This window comes from Poecilia formosa, unplaced genomic scaffold, assembly GCF_000485575.1.
Source record: "Poecilia formosa unplaced genomic scaffold, Poecilia_formosa-5.1.2 Scaffold124, whole genome shotgun sequence".
In the NCBI taxonomy this organism is placed as follows: Eukaryota; Metazoa; Chordata; class Actinopteri; order Cyprinodontiformes; family Poeciliidae; genus Poecilia; species Poecilia formosa.
In genome coordinates this window covers 1462819-1482955 of record NW_006800063.1, presented here as the reverse complement: position 1 = coordinate 1482955, position 20137 = coordinate 1462819, and the positions used below count along the sequence as shown (strand labels likewise).

General features: G+C 37.6%; 1 protein-coding gene across 4 annotated transcripts in view; it reads left to right on the top strand.

Moving 5' to 3' along the window:
- cpne5b (copine Vb) overlaps positions 1-20137 on the top strand; it is a 123495-nt gene that overhangs the window by 90983 nt on the left and 12375 nt on the right. For all 4 annotated transcript variants that reach the window (XM_016675996.1, XM_007561294.2, XM_016675997.1 and 1 more), the window contains 9 exons: positions 5604-5707; positions 7251-7355; positions 14166-14207; positions 14396-14471; positions 15786-15839; positions 16446-16507; positions 18081-18127; positions 19329-19510; positions 19778-19905. In XM_016675996.1, coding sequence (XP_016531482.1) covers positions 5604-5707; positions 7251-7355; positions 14166-14207; positions 14396-14471; positions 15786-15839; positions 16446-16507; positions 18081-18127; positions 19329-19510; positions 19778-19905 — 800 coding nt within the window. The remainder of the gene's footprint in view (positions 1-5603; positions 5708-7250; positions 7356-14165; positions 14208-14395; positions 14472-15785; positions 15840-16445; positions 16508-18080; positions 18128-19328; positions 19511-19777; positions 19906-20137) is intronic.

Here is a 20137-nt window from a genome sequence, read left to right as displayed (position 1 = left end):
TTCATTTATATATTAAGTTTTCTTATGCATGCCCTATATTTTTAGTCTTCGACAGCTTTGGAAAACCACAGCACTTTGCTGACAATGAAACATTTTTCATCTTAAACAGGATTGTTGTCTGGATGTGTTCAAATGCCAAGCCTTGCTTTCTTTGCCTCCCTTCCTGTATTTCCATTGAACTTGTTGTCCTATTGGGAGCTTTTAAAGTTGGCTTCACACTGTGCCATGCGTCTGAGAGAGACAACACTGACTTTATTGTTTATGACCCAGAGCCGAGCAGGAATTCACACAGAGAGCATTGAGAATAAGTAAAAGGTTGGAAAAAATATCCAATAAAGGCAAAAAAAAAAAAAAAAAAGTCTAATGGGGCCGGTCATGCAGTGATTAGTGAAAGGAAGCCACAGTGGTTTTGGCAGCAGTTGCTCTATTTCACTAATATACAGTCTTGTTTTGTTTATAAATCACATAAAGATTTCTTGTCACATTAAACCCAAGCAGACATGAGTAAACTAATGCTGCCTAAGAAACGGCTCCATGCAGAAATCCCACAAGTAGAGTCCACATACTTATTTCGGAGCCGGCTGAGATCGCGGCGGCCCGTTCTCATCATTCTGACTGAGCACTCAAGCGTTCACAGCATGCAGAAAAACTATACAATCAGCAGGATATCATTCATCACTGTCTATCCCGTTAAGTCCACCTTCATTATTTATCTCCTTTCTACTTTATCAGTTTAGCTTTTAACTGATTCATTATTTTTTTCCCCTACCTCGTATCTGCCAATTATCCTTTTTTCTGTGTTTAATCCCTAGAGTCACAGAACATAGACCCGCACTAATTCTGTCTTCTCCCTATATCTCTTTCCTAATTAGTTTAGCTTTACCTCTGTACCGTGACACACATTCTTGCACCGATCTTTTCCTCTTGCCACAAGCAATCTTTCATTCATCCCCAGGGGGTTAAATGTGCATCTACCTTGCCTGCCCCCCTCTTTAAATATTGATACTCTGATTCTCTCCATATTAGCAAATGGCTGTTGATCACAGAGCTTTGTGAGGGTGTGTGTACGTGCTGCTGAACATTAATGAGCCTGAAGCAGATGCATATTTAATACCCCGAACACATTCCATCACCATAAATGCTTTTATGTCCCCATCAGCTCGGTGGAGATTGTCTCATGAGTCCCAACTCAGAGCAGCAACAAAGCCAAACTCTCACTGTTAAACAACCAAATCCAAGTGACCAGCTTGTTCGGAAAGTCACTGTAAGTCCAATTAATTCCCAGTAAGCAAAGCTGGTTAGAACATTGTTAATGAGGTCTTTAGACCTCATCATTTATTTACATCTAAGGCAGTTTTATCCATCTTTGTCCAGTTGGGTCCAAAGATTTAAATGACTCTTTCCCATGTAACTGCATGTTGTTGTTTTTTTTTTTGTTGTTGTTGTTTTAAGAAAAACAGCAGAGATGGAAAGACTCTTTGCTTTTGCAGGAGGCAGAGATGGTTATAAAGTGTATTAGCTGTTGAGAGGAAGGATCTGAAGTGATGCTCCTTTGTGCACTGAGGATGCAGGCAGTCTGTCCCAGAAGGAGCTCTACAGTTTTGTAACAGCTTAATGCGCGATCTAACCTCCACCTTTATTACGACTTAAAACAGCTGGTTAAGTTTTAATCATTTAAGATTTTAAACCCCAGATACTTTGAACTGAGGAAAAAGTAAATCATTTTGCAGTTGCCACAAAGAACAGATTATTTTCCTTGATGGTGTACACTGGTTTTGTTTTTTGTGTGTCTTGTTATCTTTACTAAATTTAATTTCACTTTCTATTTTATCATTTATCTAGCTGTGATGTTGTTTGTTGTGAAATATTCAGCTCAGGCTGTTGTATTTGTGCTATATAAATAAACTTTGACTTGACTTGATGTTGTGATGATATGGTGCCTTCATGTAAGTGGGAAACTCTGCCTCTCTTCCTGGGGTTTTGTGGGTTACCTATGTTTCCAACTGTCCCCTCGGTGTACATTTTCCTGCAACACTTACAAATAAAAAAGGGATTCCTTCTTGTCAAGTTCTCTGAGGTTCACCAAGCCAAGGCTTCAATTTAATGAGCTGACAGGCATTTGAATCAGCAGTTTACGTAATGCAGTGCAAGTTTTATTATTATTATTATTAAATCAGAACAGTTGCTACAGCAAATATTTCAATACTTTCATACATATAGGCAAAATAAATAAAAAATAAAAATCATATTCATCCATCACTGCACAGTAAGGCAGCCCACAGCCTCCCAATGGATTAAAAGAGAATTTTTTTAAAGAATTAGACTGCGAGCCAGAGTGAAGTATGCGTAGGCGAGCTGTGTCAAAAGCCAGTCAAGTAGAGTGCACGTGTCCTCGGGGTGAGGGCATGAATGCAGATATAGGTCCCTTCTTTCTGCCGGAGCTGAGTGGATGTGATGTGTTCAGGAGTGTATGCTGCTCGGTGTCTGCTTGTGTCAGATAAAGACACATAGCAGACACGGTAGCAAAATGTGCACAGGCTCTAAAATAATAATCGAGGTACAGTATGTGTGTGTTTCGAAATGCTCCTAGTCACATACTCATTTGGACATCGCATTGCTGAGTTGCCCCACGACACACAAAGCCACACTTGACAGGCAAGAGGGAAGTGTTTTGAAGCTATAAACAGATATCCACAGTGATCCAACGTCTAAATGTATGGCAATAAGCTTACGAGTTTCAAAGATTAGTGGTTAAAAGCCAGAGATAAGTCAGACGCCATTACGCAGGTTGTGAGCCAAACAAACAGGGGAGGGGTGGAGACAATCGAGTGCGATGAGATTCAGCAGCAACCAAGTGGCGTATATTTGGAGTGCCTTCGAAACGCAGCATTTGCTAAAAAAAGACATGCAGATAAAAACTCACATAAGGTTCATTTGTTTGCAAGAGAATATGTTACCGCAAGAGAATAAACATTAGTTTGTAAGTGTTTTGGGTTAGATTCCTGATTGGTAGTTTTCTAAAGCTCTGACATGCTGGTTCCACTTTTTACATATTCTAGTTTATCTTTCAGAACCATAAAGAACAGCATTTTTAAAATATTCTAATCTTTTTATAAATGGTAACTTTCTTAATAAAAGCTTGTTTTAGTGAAATAAAATTACAGAGCTCTCTTTCTCTGCATGACTCGATAAAGTCAGTAATATTCTCTGGGCTATGGGGTAGAGACAAATGTAAAAGAAAAATCCAGTGAGCTACAACAATCCTCTTTTACAAGACAGATTGTACCTCAGTATTTTTATTTTTTTTACACACCACAAAATGTAGTACCATATCATATATCGATTGATCTTTTTTTTTTCTTTCAAAGATTGTTTTCAAAAATAACATTTGTCTTACACCTATCTGTGGGGAAAAGCTCTGATTTGTTATTCATTCCTTCATTCCTTTATATTAACTATAAATATTTAAAAGATTTCAAGCAGCCTTTTTTCATCTTACATTAACGATTAGCACACATATTTAGTATTGCTGCGTATTCTCTGTAGATGAAGTCGGCCATTTGATTTGCCATGTGATTTTCAAATGACTCCCTACATTTTTCTAATCCAACATGTTTCATAACAGATAACTGGACTTTTGAAGATAATAATACAGGCCACTGGAATCCATCTAGCTTCCTGTTATCTGTTAATGTCGCCCTGTTGGAAGAGCCTGAAAGAATAGCTGAAATAGTTCTGTAGAAAACACTTTTCTAGAAACTTTTTAAGGCTTATTTTCTTCCTTTGACTTCATCTTTAAACATATTACCGATACCGATACCAAGAAAACATTAACTTCATGTCTTCTTTGCCTAGGAATAATTTCTACAATGGGGTGTGTCAATGTTTCTGTGACCCAGTGGTCATCGGTTTGGGTGGGTTCGCTAATTGAAATAAAATCTGGTTTAAAGTTTCAGATCAACGAATCACCATTCAGGGCAGGTAAAATTTAAAACTAGCAGGCTATGCTAATTAACCTCAAGTCCCTCCTCTAGGCTTAATATTTGATTTGACACATCATATTTTTTTGATCATTTCAAGGTATTTTACTTTTTAAGATGTGGTATTTATGAAGAATTGCTATCAACTACAGCAGTGCAAAGTTAAATTAGTTGTTCAGTTTAAAGATTTTAATGTGACTTGAATATTTTTCTACCATATAAAAATACATCAGTTTGTCCTGTGAGCATTTTTTTAAAACCTGATCAATTTTAAAGTAATGCTAACTGTCACAATTAGTTGTTTTTTTTGTTTTGTTTTTTTTTTCTGGAAACTCTTATGAACAAGTACTTACCAACATAAATTATTCCTGAAATGAAACTGCGAACATTTAGAGCAAAGTACTGTACCTAAAAGCTAACATGCAAGAAGAGAACTCGATGCAGAAAAGAAAAGAAAAATCCTCTCTGCTTTGTGTTTTTCTCTCTAAGGTCCTCTAGAAGCATCTGCTGCGTTCACAGTGAATATGACAGGTATCAGAAAGAGTTAGCATGATGACTATTACTCATGATGGAGTCAGACTAGTGTTGGCAAGACCATTGGTTGGTGGATGCAGTTGCCTGATTTGAAATTTAAAATGTTTTCTTAATTTGTAGGTAAGCATGAACACACACATGCACATTGTATGTCTTTCCATAAGGAACAGCCAGTCCATAAAGCGTAGTATGTCTTTGGAAAATAGTCCTTAAAAATATATCAAACAAAAGGCCACATACACACACACAAATATAACTACTGGCTCCTTGGATCGTGTTTGTAGATAATGGTAGAGTGGTCTTCTGGCTGAGAGCCTGCAGTCTACAAAGGAAAGGCTTAAAAGCAAGTAACATTTACAGTGTGCAAGCTAACTCTGACAAACTTCCCACAAAAATAAAAAAAATGTATGTTGGGTAAGAAATTGTGCTGCTATCTTTGTAGGTTTTTGTTTGCCTTTCAAAGTCTGTCATGTTTGAGAAGATTGTCTGGACAGTCAAACCATTTTAAAATGTCCATCGATGCTCTACACACAGAGGTAATCAACTACAAATAAGTGATGACAAGCCTGTGTTTCAATTGGATCTGTCAGAACTTCAGTCAAAACAAAATATCAGCTGTGAAGATACAAACACTCACCTGGAGAGTCAGCTTTGACTACCAGGTGGGGAATCCAAAGTCTCCTCCTGCTCAGTGGCACAGGACACATTACCTTTGTAATAGACACATCTTTTAAAGAGAAGTTTCTCCAGGGGTCACGTGTCAAATTCTTGCACAGAAACCTCCAAGGACCTCAGACTGTTTTTTTTTACAATCTGAAGTTGTGAAAAAAACATTTTCCTTTTATCGCTTTTGCATTTTAAATCATGAGAATGGAAATTCTGAAGATAGCCTAAAATCCTTCAATCCATTAAAAATACATTGTGGGAAATGTGTGTTTTGTATGGAGTTTTAGATATTGTGTGATTGTTGACAAGATAACAATTAATGCACTTTAGTCTCATGACATTTTGAATCTAAGAGAAAAATAGGTCATAAATAAGCAACACCTTAAAGAGCTTCCCTTCACTAATGTCTATGCTTTTCTGCAGGACAGTGCCACCATGCAGTTCTGTGCCAACAAGCTGGACAAAAAGGACTTTTTTGGCAAGTCTGATCCTTTCATGGTTTTCTACAGAAGCAATGAGGATGGCACGTAAGTTCATCTGGTTTTGGCATTTTCTGCTTTGTCAGAATGTTTGGTATCACTCTGCCTTTTGCCGGATGTCATTTCAACCATCAGATTAGATATTGCGAAAAATGCAAATAAAGTGAAAAGATATGATACAATATTCGGTGGGTTAGAATCACCCAATCAAAGTCTAGGCCTGAATTTAATTGGAAAACTATTTTGCAAATAAGAATTGGCAATACTTTCAGTCGCTAGACATTCATAGGTGGTAGAAACACATCCCAAAATACTTGCAGCTTTAATTTTATTTACAAAATGTATTCACTTTCCAGATTTCTATTTGTAAGGGATTTGAAAATATTAATTATTTTCCTTGCAGCTCACTGTTATGCATTATTTTTATCTGGTTTTATGGACTTTGTTCCAACAAAAACTCATATCCTTACAACAAGCTTTTTTTTTTTTCAAAAAATAATTAGAAATTTTCAAATAATGTTTCTAATTTAAAAAAATTATAAAAGTAAGTGAAGTGTAAGAAATTTAATGGGATAAACTTTGTTCCTTTCTTGCACAATCGGAGAGGAAATCTGCAGTGGTTATTGAGGAATGCACATCATAGGAGGATGTATAATAAGACCCATGTATCCTTTTCACATCACAAGTAAAATTTCCACAGTGCAACTTATAAATGAATCCAGGACTACAAACATGAAAAAGAGGCAATTAATGTAAAAATGTATGGAAAGAGGGGATAGCAAAACCTCGGCATCTGCATTTTACATTAATGAGGTAAAAGCAGCCAATTGCAGAAGCAATTTACTAAGAGATGCATAACACTCTCCAATCTCCTCACAGGAGGAGCACTTCTCTCAGAGTACTCCCCAGTTGATCATAAGGCTTTGTATTTCTAGCAAAGTCAGCTTTTTGGCTAAAGATCGTCTAAAACATTTTCAATAGAAATTACCAGGGTGAGAAAAGAACCCTTACTCCTGCTGAATGTGCGTCTCCTACAAGTCCCAGACAACAGTGCAAATTAAAGAGTTGTGTGGTTAAAGGAGTCATTGGACATTAAAAGGCTGGAGGCACTCAGTCAAGCACAAACAGCCTAATCCAGGGATTTGGATTAAGGCAAAAACAAAAGCACGATACATGTTGTTGCTTTTCAAGAGGGTGTTTGGATGGTATCTTCTCTACAAAACATTTTACATATCCGAAAAATCCATTTGCAGGTCATTGTCACACTTCTTCTCCACAGGGAGAATTTAAAAAGCCAGGGCAGAATCTCAAATTGGTCTCTGTGGTCTGAGACGTTGGGACCAGAAGAAAACAAAACTTTATTTAAAGCATCTCTCCTGTCACTGCAAGATGTGACTGATTGATATCTCCCCTGTATCTCCTAGGTTGTTTTTTTTTTTTCCCAGCCACACACTCCTCCCCCTTCTTTGCATATTTAGTGTATCTCTCCTTCATTCTCTCCAGGTTCTGTAGGCAACAAAGAATCAAATTTCTTCCCGACACTCTTTTTGAAGATATCCCTTTTTTTATGTTCATTTTCTTCTGCCTCCAGGTTTACTATCTGCCACAAAACAGAGGTGGTGAAGAACACATTAAATCCAGTGTGGCAGCCTTTTACCATCCCAGTGAGAGCACTCTGCAACGGAGACTATGACAGTTCTCCCCCCCCCGCCCCCCACTCTATATGTTGTGCTGTTTTTTATTTTTTGACGCTGCACTTTCCCCTTTACTTCTACCGGATTATTAATACATTTCAACCATGAATGGTGTCTGCTGTCACCGAATCCTGTTGGCTCAGTCCGTCGACTGTCATTAAAGCTCTTATTAACGTTTTTCTTACTGACAGTGAGTGTGCTAAGTGGAGTGATTAACACACTCTGTTCAAATATAAAAATACTTTAACTAGTAGGAATATGAACCTGTTAAACTTTTTTTTTTCTGCAACCATTTTCACCTCAAAGTAGCTATGTGCTCTGTATTCATCTCTTCCAGATCTGTTAGTCTATATGACATTGTTTTTTTTATTATTTTTATTTTACGTGAGAATGCAGTTTAACTAAAGGAAAAGAATCCAAGCCTATGACTTTTTGTTGCAACTGTGTGCATTGGTAGATTTCTCACAACTTGGTACATTAGAACAAGCCATAAATATATACTGTCATCTTTAGAATGAATTTTGAAGCTAAAGGTTTTACTTATTCTCTGCCTCCATGCCTAGTAGGAAAGATTGAGGTAAAGTGCATAAAACTATTTAGCTGTTTTCACATCCTAAGCTACTTTCTTTAAAATAAATGACAGACATTATATCTTAAATAATCAGATGTTGCTTCCTGAGATGTTTTATGTCTTACCTATCTAATCAAGAACATCTGGAAAGGGTGACGCATATTTGTGCTCACCCCCATTTACTCTGATACCCCTAATTGAAAGTGCAACCCAAAGAATCCTGATTGTTAAACAACATATAAACACTTCAAAGGCCTGTCTAGTCCAATCCAACTAGAAAAATAACCCTCTGCATCTCCTTAAACACACCATCCTTACTGTAAACTGTTGCGGTGGTGGCATCATGCTGTGGGTTTGCTAATCATTAACAGGGACATAGGAGCTCATTATGTTTCTCCAATCAAAGCCACGTTCTACATCAAGTTTAGAGTCGGAGACAGAACATGGTAGTTTATGGTCAGAGACGCTCTCCATCCAGTCTGACTGAGCATGGGTTGTTTTCCAGCCGTTTTAACGTTTGAGCAGACATTTTTATATGTTTATGTGTGGACTTGCTATAAAACATGCAGCTGTAATTGCAATTAAATTGATGTTCTACTACAGTATTTAGTCAGAGGTGCAAAATATTTATTTATTGTTTTTTAGATTCACTGGTTTCTGTGACACCAGTGAATATTTTTCTTCTTCTTCACAATCAGAAACAACTTTCTATTGAACCATTACCAAAATCTTTGTAAATGCCCTGACATTTTTTTATGTAAAGTGAGAAAATAGGGAAAAGTTTAATGGATATGAAAACACTTTATTTGAAGGGGGTTGAATAAGACTGACATGACACTGTCATAAACATGACATAACACCTGTCATGAACATGAATAAGCCTTCATGAATATTTATGACTGTTGTCATAAAGCGTCATTCGGTAAATTATGACACTTTTAATACAAAGTTGACATTAACCAGGAAATCATTACTGTTTAAACTTTACCTTTAATAACATAAAGTTACCTAATTTTTAAAGTGCAATCAGTAATACTGTTATAACAAATTTATATCAGTAATGATTTCTTGGTTAATGTCAAGTTGTCATAACAAAGACATTTTGAATAATGTCAACTTTGTATTAAAAGTGTCATAATTTACCGAATGACGCTTTATGACAACAGTCATAAATGTTCATTAGGGCTTATTCATGTTTATGACAGTGTCATGTCAGTCTTATTCAACCCCCTTCAAATAAAGTGTTACCAACATTTTCAACCCACTTTGTTAAATACTTTAATAGTGGCATATGCTAAATGTTCAGAGGAGAAATATTAAATGTGGTTTTGCTTTAATGTGTCACTGACAGCAAAAAAAGAATCTATAAAAAAAAAAAATAATAATAATAATAATAGAAATGCAGGGTTGCTTCTCTCCCAGCAGGCACATTATTAATGCAAACTTGTTTAGTCAACGGCGATAAGAATTCACTTTTCTCAAAGCTTATCTGCATATTTCTAATTTAAAAAGACAGTGGTGTGAAGAAAACAAGATAAATCTTGAAGGAACTTTGAGGATAGATGAAAGGATAGAGTGACAGACAGATTGTCTTTATGGGGCACATATTTCACAAGGAATATTCAATCCATTTTTCTAACTTTTCCTGTCTCATCTCCGTCTCTCTCAAAGGTTTCTGCCTTATCTTGTTTGTACGCAGTCAAACTCTAATTACGGAAACCGTTGAGAACCCGGTGTGTGGAAAAGGAAGCTGAGATAAATCTCCCAAACAGACTCACTTTATGGATATGTAGGGTTGCCAGATTGAGGAAACATGAAGGTTTGGTAAAAACGAATTAAACTTATCCGGTGGTCCATTGTACTCCAATCCAAACTGTTTTTATTTTGTCAGATCCAGATATACGTGGACATAAAAGGCTCTTCCTGAAATGTTTCTGTCCCAAACAAACACACTTAAAATAAAAATGCAAGATGCTCTCTTACCCATGCACCGTGGAAAGAAATTTGACATGGAGCATCTTGAAACATCATCAGCACATCAGCTAATAGAGGTTTTAGACTTATGTGAGTGTGATTAAATTTCCTGGTGGTGACTGGTTATATTTTTGTTCATGTTGATAACATAAGCACATAGATGATACCCAATGTGTATATATAGCTGTATTAAAAGACATAAAGTTTTTTTATTGCTTTATTGCTGATAGGACAACAATAATTATTCCTAAGTGCCACAGGCTAGAATAACTAAAGAGACGGTTTTCATATTGTTTGAATGGTTTGTCCCATTCTTCCCACCAGATCTGTTGTAGCTGAAGTAGGTTTGTAGGCCGCCCTTTATAATGTGGCTTCATGATGACCACTCCGAAACATTATTTAATGTCCTTAAGCAACGTTGCAGCGCAGCACGCAGTGTGATCAGGATTTCATTTGTTTCAAGGTCTCTCAATTTACTGGCTGATGTCCTGAGATGTAGCACCAATATTTTCACAAATTCCTTACTTTGATGTGTATCCATCATACATGCATTAGATAACCGTTTATAATATGCACGGCGTAGGTATTTACCAAAACACAGCTTTTTAGGCTGCATAATTACTGTTCACTGTTCCAAGTAATGGAAAGCGTTCTGTTTGTGTTTCCTTTGCAGAGGTGAAAAATGTGTTCAATGCGCAGACTGTTTTCATAACAGCGATTTAATCTACCAAACAAAACATGCTGCCTCGTCCTTGTAAAATCTGGAATCAAAATCTGACCTCTTCATCAAATAAGTCATGCTACATCATACCTGTGCAAATAAAAACAACCAAATTTTGACCAAAAACGCTGATATGTTCAATAGAAAATAAAGATATGAACCAAATTAATTCAAGGCTGCACACATTTGTATTGCATCATCCAGCAGTGAATTGCGCAGATTGATATACTTTGGTTTGGATTTGCCTCTCTTATTTTTGGTACTAAAGAATAAGATCTAAGTCTTGAACAAGCTAACAAAAAGTGCCCTACATTTTTCAAAGTGGATACATCGCTGCTCTGATATCTTCAAAGTATTTTCTTAGGATTTTGTGTGACAGAGCAACACAAAGCATTGCAGTATTTATGAAGTGAATACAAATTTGCTTCAAATAAAAAATAAAAAAAATCTTTACACGTCACAAGAGTATTAAACATTTGCAATCTGCCATCTGTTCACTGATACCAGTAAGTCATTTGAGGAAGATTGTTGGCCTGATACTTCAGGGCATTTTATCTTTTAAAATCACACAATTAGCAAACAGAGTCTTCCTAAAGTGCAAGCTGATCTCAGCATAAATACAGCTGTTCCGTGAAGGCCTTAGAGGTTGTTAGACCTTTGGGAAACAGAGACAGACGAACACTAAGGAACACATCAGACAGACCAGCAAGAAAGTTACTGAGAAGTTGACAGGATGGTTGGGATCTTTTGCATTGTGTCAGTGAAATATATAAAATACCAACAACATACATCCTCAAATCATAAAAAAGTTAAGAAAAATACTCTTTCAAGGAACTACATATGATGCACAAATTGTTTTCTGTTATGTTGACTTACATTTTTGTTTATAAGGACTTTAGACTTCATTCGAAAAATGATTAAAAAAAATAAATATATATATAAAAGAAATTTTGAGGAAACATCTTTCATTTAGGTGTTTACACATTGCTGTTGTATTAAACAAGAGAAGACAGGAAAGGATTTGACTGACTCTGAAACAAGAAGGAGATAGGAGCTAATGAGAGGGGAGTAATAGATCGCACACAACAAGGGGAAGGATATTTACTCTGTTACAGAAGAAATAAAGAAATCCAATATGTCACAGACCCTGTTGCAGATGAGTTAATGGAGATACATGTGGGAGTGTGAAGAGAAACAAAGGAAGTTGTGAGTGTTTCGGAGTGCTGACTATTTTGGTCAGTAACCATCAAGTCAAAGGAGTAAGTTCTGGATCTTTTTATAGCTCCATAGTCAACAACACCTGGAGAATTACTTGCCTTTAGTGTGGGTGGTACAATTATTCACTGCAAACTCTGAACAAATCTTTTACATTATGCCCTCATATATGTTACTCAAATAATCTATTTTGGTTTAAAAAAAAACAACAACAAAAAAAAAACAAGGAAAAATAAGCCACAGATGAAGACAAACCTTCAACTGGTGCCTTTCATTGAACTTCAATCATGATTAATGAAAGATGCATCAAAAGTTCAGAGAAGAACATCTAGTGGATCCACAAGGGGAACTCAAGGATCTAAGCTCAAGGGTACTTCTACACACCTGTGAGATAAGATACACAGATCTTAAAAAAGGAAAATTTGATAAATGACTTGAGTGATGATAGCAGTATCTACTGTAGGTCCTTCATCAGTGTGCGATTAAACATCAGTGCCTGCTTTTGATTTGTTCCTGTGCTTAGGCTCGTGAAAGGAAATATGCTCCAGTCTGTTATTTTTACTTCTTTCCTGCTGTCACTTTCTGTGTCTTCTCCTTTTCCACATTGGTGGAGAAGGGCCATGTATGTATTGGGATGACAAGCGGATTTTCTTCAGCTCACATCCTCAAAAGAACAAACCTTCAGTGTGAAACAGCATGTGCCAGATGGTAAGGAGGAAGCTGAGCTTCTAACGGGAGTCTCTCAGTCCCTTAGTTGCAGGAAAGTTTCTATGATGTATCACTTGATTCTGGTTTCTTTTGGATCTGGAAGATGTTGTTGCTTGGTTGAGGCGGAAGAAGAGAGAAGGGAAGCAGAAGCGGGATCAATACGACTATGGAATGAAAGTGCCAAGTAAAGTTTTGTCCCTTTTATGTCTGCAAAAGCACTTTCTGCAGCATTTGCGTAAAATGTTGATGTGAGTTTTGAGTGGTGGAAGCAAACAAGTGCTGCAGAGTCGTTGTTTCTATTGGAGCAACAGCTTTATATAAGTTCACTCCACCCCAACCCCCCCGCATGATGCACCCTGCTGTTCAGCCTTATTCTGCAGCTGCAGCAGAACATTTCATGTCATTGTTGATTAGAAGATTAGAAGTATTCTACTGCACTTTGGGAAAGTTTCCATACTCCTTTTAAATGTCTTCAAGTTTTGTCGAGTCACTTCTGCGTATTTTAGAGAGATTTTATGTGACAGGCAGACATGAGTGGAAAGTAGATTAAAGGTTTAATTTTGCGTGTGCAGCGCACGCATCTGTTTTATACCTACTTGAGTCTGTACTTTGTAGAATAAACATTTGCTTGAGTTATAGATCCACATCTAGAGACTGAAATTTCTGCCTGATCTCCTTGCACAGTAACTCCAGTCCTGTCAGAGAGGATGGAGAGAGTCCATTAAAGACAATTACACGTTACATGTCCTTCGATGTGAACCTGTGTTCTGTAGCTCTGGCTGTATGTTTGGGGTCCGTCATCTGCTGGTTTCCCGTCCCTGCTGCAGAGAATGATCCTCCCAACAACATGTTTCGTAGTGGGGGTGGTCTGTTCAGCGACCCTTCTTCCACACTTCTCACATTCTCCCTTACTTTATATGATTTTTCATGGCTTTCTATAAAGAAAAAAAAAAAAAAACTTTCTTATTGTCACTGTTTCATAAAGACCAGATTTTTGCAGTGCACTACCAGAGGTTGTCCTTTAAGTAGTTTCCTGCACCTGAGCTGTGTCTCTCTAAAGCTCCTCCAGATGTAGTTTTGCTTCATGAGGATGTTTTGGTCTCTAATGTTCTAAATCACACCTCTCAGGCCTTCATGTGGTTCTAGTAGGAATTATTTTCTTCCCAGATTATTTTTAAAGGTTGAGTTGGATAATGTGACAATGCTGTAAATGCAACCAAATACAAAGCCACACCACACTTTTCTTTTTTTTTTTTTCTTTTGAAAGCTTGTATAAATTTTCCTTCAATCCAGAATTATACATCATTTTATATCCCTCAAGTACATATAGTCAGAATAAGATACATTTGCGCTCTATGGATTGTAATTTAACAAAATAACAAACGTTCAAGTGGTTCTAAAGAAGGAAACTGTTAATGATGTGGGTATGGGTACTTTCATATCATGGCCTACATGTAAAATGATAAGTAGATATCTTACTACTATATATTTTATTTGCTAAAACTTTGCATAAAATGTAATGCTCGACCTCGAACGCTTGATGTCTAACAGAGTTGAAGAACATGCTATTTTGAAAACAATCACGTGCAAATGTTTTCTGAGTTGAGTGTTTCCTTTGCACAGAACAATCAAGGTGGAGGTGTATGACTGGGACCGGGATGGCAGGTGATTGTAAATACTTATTTTTCATATTCACAAACAATTCAGTGCAACAACACGCTTTGACAAGCAAACAATACAAAACCCCCTCCCCTCCTCTGATCAGAATAAAAACTTCACTTCTGGAGTTAAAGTTTGTTTTTCCGTTTCCTGTTTTCCTTCGTTTTGTTTTCTTCTCACTTTTTCCTCCCAAGCCATGACTTCATCGGGGATTTCACGACCAGCTACCGAGAGCTAGCTCGAGGGCAAAGTCAGTTCAATGTGTACGAGGTGAGTCATCTCGCTGTTCCCACTGTTCAGCAACATGTCTGTTCGATCCTACAACACGGAATCCCAGTGTGGGAGATATCTCGATCCCGTGACTGATGTGTTTGACACTTCCATCACCTGACAACCGTGTTACTCTGCTTTCCATAAACGTTAGTTCTTTTCTCTCCATGGACATCCTCTACTTTTATGAAATAAACTAAAAATAAATAAATAAATAAATGTTTTAAAGAGAAACACTGGAAAAAAATTACATTAGTGTGTTTTCTTTAGCTTTTTTATTGTCAGTCTTAATGTCTCTCCACCTTCCCTGAGCTGCAATACATTCAATAAAACCTGATCTACTTTTTTTTTTTTTTTTTTTTTTTTTTCTTTGTAATTGGTGGTATGCATGCTTGCATATAAATAGAATTATTAGCAGCAGCATGGAGCAAAATTAATAGAAAAACGATGCAGGGACTTATTTGATGCTTTAAATGATCGCTACTCAGTATTTTATTTTTCAACGGAAAGCTTAGGAGGCCATTTAGACCTGAGAATATTTCATGAAAATTCCCTTTTATGACATGAGTATATTTCACGTTTGTCCAAACCATGACTTTTGATACACATTTAACAGTTTATCACATTATATGACGGTTTTATAACCACAATTCTTTGAGCTGCGCTTTAAAATCTACCAATCAAAATGAGCTGAAATCTTTGAGCGGGAATTAAAAGTCAGAATCTTGCCGAGAATAAATGACGTGTCGATGCCTACGTGCCCCTGTGGTTTGGTGGCCTTCAGCGAAGGACAAATACCTGTCTTTTAGACGTCAGCTCCATTATGCTCTGCATTTGATTCTTCTTTACCTCCCGGTGAGACTGAAAGGCCCTTTAGTATTTGCATCAGCAGATTGTTTGGTGTGTCAGACAAATTGCCATCCCTCCATGTTAAATTAGGGGCTGTCACTTTCATGCCTTGCAGCCATTGGGAATTGAGGTAATGAGCTGAGACGTCTTTGGTGTCTGAATTGGCATTTCTCTCTTGTTCTTCACTCGCGAGAATGCAGCTTAATGTTAGTCGCGTGCATTAAACCTATTCCACTTGAGAATCCGTTTTTAACTCAACATTCAGCTACGCATTTTCAGACTTCTATCATCTACTAGTATTTCTGACGAATACATATATATGTATGTGTGTATATAGAGAGACACTTCTATCATTATATCTAAAATGTAAACATATTTATAGTATTGCCAATCAAGTTTTAAAGAGTTGTAAAAGAATATCACCTGCATCTAATGCTTTTTAATCTATTTTTTTTATCTTCTTAGGTGATTAACACAAAGAAGAAAATGAAGAAAAAGAAATATGTTAACTCAGGAACAGTGAGTATGGCTTCAGAAACTGAGACTTGTTCTCTCTCTCCTCTTTTCAGGGTTAGTTTTCTTTTGTTTGATTTGATTGTTAAGTCTTAAAAGAAGCAAATTTTCTTCTGTCTGGGAAACATATATATGTACAAGATTAAAGGGTTGATTTGCTCAGATGTGTTATTACATGGAAAATAGGAAAACATGACGGTACGGCAGGTTGAAAAGAAAGTTACGTGGGGGGAAAAAAATCATGGTGAATTATATGTGACTGACTGCGGGGGGAAAAAAACATGTAAGAGGCACAAATTGAGGGAAAACTCTGAGGAACTTGAAAGACATCAGAAAGAAGAGCAACACCAACGACCAATTGAGACATGACTTTTCACACGGCTTACCCAAACACGTCTGCTGGAGTGAGTAATGCATACAAATGCATCCCATCTACTCTTCAAACTTGTCCTTTGGCATTGCAAATAATTCAATTATTTGAAAGGCAGTTTCCTTTCATCCCGATTCGATGGGATGATTTGAGTCAATATGCGGAGGTGTGGGACGTATTAGGAGGAAAACACCAATGCCAATGGGTGTAATCAGTTCTTCCTCCTTCTTTTTGACTCACAGGTGACCCTGCTCTCGTTCTCTGTTGAGTCGGAGTTCACCTTCCTAGATTACATCAAAGGAGGGTGAGTGGGAATTACTTTTTGCACAAATAAAAAGTAAAAAAAAAAAAACATCAAATAGACTTTTTGTTTTCCTAGTTGTTCTTGCCCATGATGGTAAAATGATATCCACATCATTACGTGCAGATTTCTCCACATCTTTCTCTGCACAGCGACGCCTTAGAGCAAGGCAATCTGGAGTTAAGATGTATTCTCACAGTTGGTCATACTCTTGAGAAAAGAGGCAGGACGCTATGCTGCTGTACTTACAAAGTTTTGTCTGAATTTGTGGGTCCTATTTAGAAGTACACATAAATATACATATATAATTTTGACGAATTAAAGTTTAACTCTACTTAGAGGGTCTAGCAACCCTTGAACCTCAGGTTAGCTTTAGCACTAGAGATGGCATGTGCATATCAAGTATTTCTCAGGTAAAGTGATATTTTCCAGGCAGGCTGGACGGTGCTTTGATCTCAGCTGTCTCTTCAGAGCAGGGAAACTGTCAGTGGTTTTTATGTCCTGTGGCAGAACTGACTGGTGTGACAGATTTTGCTGACAGCTCTCAGCTTTGGTGGATTTATGATACAATAATCTTAAGCTTTGGTGACCTCACTTCAGATATTTATATATGTAAATGAATGAAAAAGAAATATCTACGAAAGATGTTCTGGGGAAACTGGTTGATATTTAGCTTTTTTCCCCCCTTCTGAAATGCATAAAAATAATCCTTGTTAAAAGAAGCATTATTTTTCAAGTGTAAATAAAATTTAAAAAAAATAATTAAAACCCTAAAACTCTCTACGAAAGATGGTAGAAAGTAACCGTTAGCTCAAAAAGGAAGAAAATTCAGATAAAAAAAAAAGAGAGAATCACCGGGAAAACTTTATTTTTTATTTCTTCTTGCAGATGAACCATTTGCTAACCTCATTCAGGGGAAAAAAAAAGTTAATTAATTAATAAAATTAACTTTAATTATGTTAGCACGGTCAGGCTGTGGAACATTACAATCCTCACGCCAAGCTGAAAGGTTAATGGGAATATTAAACACGTTCATTTTATCATCATTCTTTTGCTGTTCTCTCTGGTGACTTTTCTAGATAACGAGAGGCTGTCATTTGAGCCCCGGAGGGCCTCATTTTGTCGTAAATTAGCAAGACGTAGAGGGGGGGAAAACTTCGTCAGCAGGGAAAATTGGATTATGATTTGCTCTTAAGTGCTCCATCAGTCTAATTAGCTTGTTACCAGGCTCGGTCTCTCACATGCTCCTCTAGTCTTTCATTGAGAAGGTGAAAGTCAGATACCTTGGATATCATGTCCTAAATTTTAATTGGCAAATGAGTGGTTGCTGTTTGTGCTGTGACAGTGTTGTTGTTGTTGTTGTTGTTGTTGTTGTTGTTATGGGTGTAGGAACGTGAATAACAAGTGAAGTCCTGCTGAATGAAAGCGTAGCTGTTATCTGGTTTGTACAATACCCTTTTAATTGTTCTGAGGAAATTGTTTTCCATTGTGTCACAGATTGCGTGAGTGAGAGCGCGCTAATTTCGAATATGTCTCTCTGGTCCCTGTTGTTGATTTGCTGTTTTGCCTCCTCCAGGACGCAGATCAATTTCACTGTGGCCATTGATTTCACAGCGTCTAATGGTGAGTGATTACAACTTCAAAGCGTGCGTCTGGTGAGGAGGGCAGGAATAAATTGAGGGGAATATCTGACTGTGACATGCTCATATTTAGAATCAATCTCGCAAACCGAAACAGACAGTGCTGTCATGGACACTGTATACAATCACCGATCAGCAAGTTAAAGCCTTCTCCGGGGAGTTCCTCCTGCTACATGTTCTGCTGGTGCACTCATCAGGGAGAGGGGACATGATGTTGCAAGTTTTAATCCTCACACTGTGGAACCACTGAATACCAGTGCAGTTAATTATTACGGGTTCTTTCTGTCTTGAAAGTTATGTGTGGGAAAAGTTCTCCCGATTAGAAAATAAAGTAAATTAGACGAATAAGTTTCAACTCTTTACCGATGAAAAATGTGCAACACCTGAAATCACTGCCATTTTTCAGTAAACGATAAAAAGTGAAACTCTTGTTATGTACAATATAAGTGGTTGTATTTGACGCGTATCAGAAATGCTGGGCTGTAGTGGCATATCTTCACTGAAGGGATCATTTAGGTGGTCGGTGTAATGGTGCCTTCACACCAAACGCGTTTTGAGCGTCAGGCCCCTCTGGTTTGCATTCAAACTCTATGTGGAGGCGCGTCGAGGGCCGTTGTGGCGCATTTTGAGCTTCTAGCGCAGCGGGATATGAACTTTTTGGAGCATTTTGAGCATTTGGCAGGTCCAAAGCGTCCAATGCAACACATAGACTTTGGATGTAAAAGTCTGAAAACCCATTTTGGTGTGAACGCACCAAAAGTGCACAGGCGTCAAACTTGAAGCGTCAGATGCGTTTTTGACACGCGTAACATGCTTTGTGGTGAAACCATGACTGGCCTACGTCAAAGATGTGGGATCAACAGCTGCAGTACATGCAACCTTTCACTGCTAAAATGCATGGCTAAGCCGTAAGTGTGAACCTGTTGTCATTTATTATGGTTGAATAATCGACAACACTATGCTGTGGTTTACCTTACAGCAGAGACTCTACTTCCTGCAGCAACTCAAGAGGAACAATCATTAATGGGAGCTGAGGGTCGTCTTCTACACTGACATTATTCAGACCGTCTAGCGCGCATTTATCGTTGTGTGGTTTAGCTCGTCCACACACAAGGACAGGTCTAAACCAATGAACGATGAGGTCTTCAGAGGGGATCAATGCACTTTGTTTCATTTATCCACAGGTAATCCGTCCCAATCTACTTCACTGCACTACATGAACCCTTACCAGCTGAACGCCTATGCCATGGCCCTGAAGGCTGTCGGGGAAATCATTCAGGACTATGACAGCGACAAGATGTTTCCAGCTCTTGGCTTTGGAGCAAAACTGCCTCCTGACGGGCGAGTCTCTCACGAGTTTCCACTGGTGAATCTCCTTTTATTCATAATAACTCCACTCAGTTGTTTTTTCAAACTGTTAGTTTTTTCTTGTAGATATTAACTGATTGATTTGGACATTATTTCTGCCATGAATATCTAGTTAATCTATTAGGTCTATTGTTAGTGCTCGCGTATTGTATATGTAAGGAACCAGTGTAAGGCATCTACCCTGAAATAGTTAGTGAATTCTTTCAGAATTGTATCTGTAGGTCTTTCTAATCAAAGACCTTGTGTTTGCTTATATCATTTTCAGAATGGAAACATGGAAAATCCTTATTGCAACGGTATTGAAGGGATCCTAGAGGCATACCATCAAAGTCTGAAGACGGTTCAATTATACGGTCCAACCAACTTTGCTCCAATAGTGAACCATGTTGCCAGGTGTTGAACTATTTGTGACATCTTCACCTGTTTGCATTGCTGCTGTTCATGTGGGTAGAGTCGCAATTTTACAAGAGTTGCTCACTGGATGCGTGTTGTTCAAGGGTGAAGCATTGTTAAGTCAGCATGACTAGAAAAGCATTTCAGTTCATTTGTTGCAAATGTTTAATACTGCATAGATGTTTTAGCCATAAAAAATGTGGAACACGTTTTTGCAAGTAGACCAAGGTTA